The sequence below is a fragment of the Dermacentor variabilis genome, chromosome 2, assembly GCF_050947875.1.
Source record: "Dermacentor variabilis isolate Ectoservices chromosome 2, ASM5094787v1, whole genome shotgun sequence".
NCBI classification, from domain to species: domain Eukaryota; kingdom Metazoa; phylum Arthropoda; class Arachnida; order Ixodida; family Ixodidae; genus Dermacentor; species Dermacentor variabilis.
The window spans coordinates 13,845,523-13,847,892 of record NC_134569.1 but is presented as its reverse complement, the minus strand read 5'-3'; the positions used below and the strand labels follow the sequence as shown (position 1 = coordinate 13,847,892).

The 2,370-nt window shown below is 51.5% G+C and overlaps 1 protein-coding gene across 1 annotated transcript; it reads left to right on the top strand.

Moving 5' to 3' along the window:
- Positions 1-233: 233 nt before the first annotated feature.
- On the top strand, positions 234-1,936 carry LOC142570257 (uncharacterized). The gene has a single exon (XM_075678657.1). The coding sequence runs from the start codon at positions 410-412 to the stop codon at positions 1,934-1,936; it is 1,527 nt and encodes a 508-aa protein (XP_075534772.1). The 5' UTR covers positions 234-409.
- The last annotated feature ends 434 nt before the right edge of the window (positions 1,937-2,370 follow it).

Below are 2,370 nucleotides of genomic sequence, written 5' to 3'. Positions count from 1 at the left end.
GTCTCCTACCTCCCGTGTCTCTATCGCCAGGGCTACTGCAGGTGCCTATGCTGTACTGGTTCAGGCTGTGCGGACCGAAGCTGTTGTCACTGTTCTTGGGGTTTTCGGAGGGTCTCGAAGTAACCACCATAACGTGGCCCCTAATGTCTGTAGTGTCCATGTATAGCACTCTTTGGAATGAAGGAAGGCAACCCTGGGGTTCAAGGGGGCTTCCAAGATGGCTGCAGTTTCGTTGAAGTAAATGTGTGTGCGTTCCCGACAGAATCGGCCGTAATCAGTCTCAATGCTCGAACTACCATACGTTACAATGGCGACGAGGATGCATCTGAACTTCGTGAAGGCTGCCAAGCAACGATTTTAAGCAGAACGAAGATACCAACATACATTGTCGAAACTTCTACTTTGCGGTATGGCGCACATGCTTCCATCGTTCCCTTTCTTCGACGCGCATGCCACTGACGCCAACAACGTCGGCACCGAGTGGTTGAAGTGGGTGAAACGCTTCGAAAACTTCATCGTCGCCTGCAGTATCACAGCCGATGCCCGGAAGACGGCCATACTACTACACTACGTGGGGGAAGAAGTGTATGACATATACTGTGCACTACCCGATCCTCCCGCAGCCGCAGCTGCGTCTACCGTTTCAAGCACCGGTAGCTCCAGTAACGCAACCCCTCTCTACACCGCAACACGTAGGAAGCTCGATGACTATTTCGCACCCCGAGTAAACACTACCTTCGAGGTTTACCGCTTCCGTCAAGCCAAGCAAATGGAAAACGAGTCGCTCGACGGATTTTACGCCAGGCTACGAGAGCTTGTTAGGCACTGTGCTTTCGCCGATGACGACACTGAAGTGAAGAATCAAATATTGCTGTCAACAACGTCGACAAGTCTACGCCGGTATGCCATGCAGCATGACCTCGACTTGCAAGGAATTCTCAAACAAGGCAGGTTATTTGAAGAGGTCGAGCACGACATCTCCGTGATCGAGCAAGAAAGCCGGCAGTGTAAGGAAAACTCGGCGTCAGCGTCTACACTTGCAGTAAGCTCCGAGCGCACCTCGCGACCTCATCAGCCGAAGCACCATGGGAAAGAGCCGTCACGGACTCGTCAGCCTCCGCGCCATCAACGGGCAAACGTGACATGCTACAACTGCGGAAAACCATGGCCTCACAGTAAGGAACGCTCTAGTTGCCCCGCTCTCGGCAAACGGTGCACTGCTAGTCACAAAACTGGACACTTTGCTAGTGTGTGTCGTTCAGCACACAAAGCCGTACACGCAGTCTCGCGGGACAGCAGCCCTGACAGTGATGAACACGTTTTCATGACCTCCTCTCACTGTCACGCAGTCACGGGATCTCCACAGGTGGACGCCAGACTTGATGGCGAGGACGTCCGTTTTACAATTGATACTGGCGCTACCGTGTCTGTCGTCGGTTCGAAGAGCTTAAAAAATCGTTTAAGCAAGGAAACGCTGTCCAAGACATCTAAGAAAGTATTTGCTTATGGGGCAAATTCTCCTTTACCGCTACTTGGAAAGCTTGATGTTTCCATGACCTACAAGGAGAGCAGCAGCCATGAAACTCTCTACGTTGTGTCTGGAGACTGTGCACCACTGCTCAGTTTCTCTGCGGCTTCGCGTCTAGGACTAGTCCAGATCACGTATAGTGTGGGTGAGGTTACCAACAGACTGGATCCAAGGATGGCCTACCCAGACCTCTTCAAGGGAGTGGGCTGTCTAAAGGACTTCCAGGTGCACCTCCATGTTGACCCCAGTGTTCAACCAGTAGCCCAACCTCACAGACGTATTCCCTTCTCTATGCGAAAGACACTGGAAAAAGAGCTCGAAAGGCTACAGTCCCTTGGCATAATCGAAAAGACTGAAGGACCAACCCCCTGGGTATCACCAATTGTGGCAGTACCCGAAGCCACATGACCCCGAGCACATTCGAATGTGTGTTGACATGCGCTGTGCCAACCAAGCTATCCAGCGTGAGAGACACGTCACACCCACAGTGGACGACATCTTTGTTGCTTTGAACGGCTCCATCTTATTCTCTAAACTCGATATGAAAGATGGGTACCACCAACTAGAACTTGCTCATCATCCCGTGCGATCGCCACTTTCTCCACACAGGCTGTGCTCTTCCGATACAAGAGACTCAACTTCGGAATGAACTCAGCAGCCGAAGTGTTTCAGGACACCATCCGTCTGGTTCTAACTAACATCCCCAACGTGCTCAACGTAAGCGATGACATATTGGTGTATGGAAAGACTGAGAAAGAGCATGATAAGGCTTTGAAGGCCACACTGGAATGCCTACTTGCAAGTGGTCTCACACTGAACGTCAAGAAATGCAAGTTCTACCA

Excerpts from the sequence above, each read along its gene's own strand:
- LOC142570257 (XM_075678657.1), top strand. The coding sequence starts at position 410 with ATGGCGCACATGCTTCCATCGTTCCCTTTCTTCGACGCGCATGCCACT.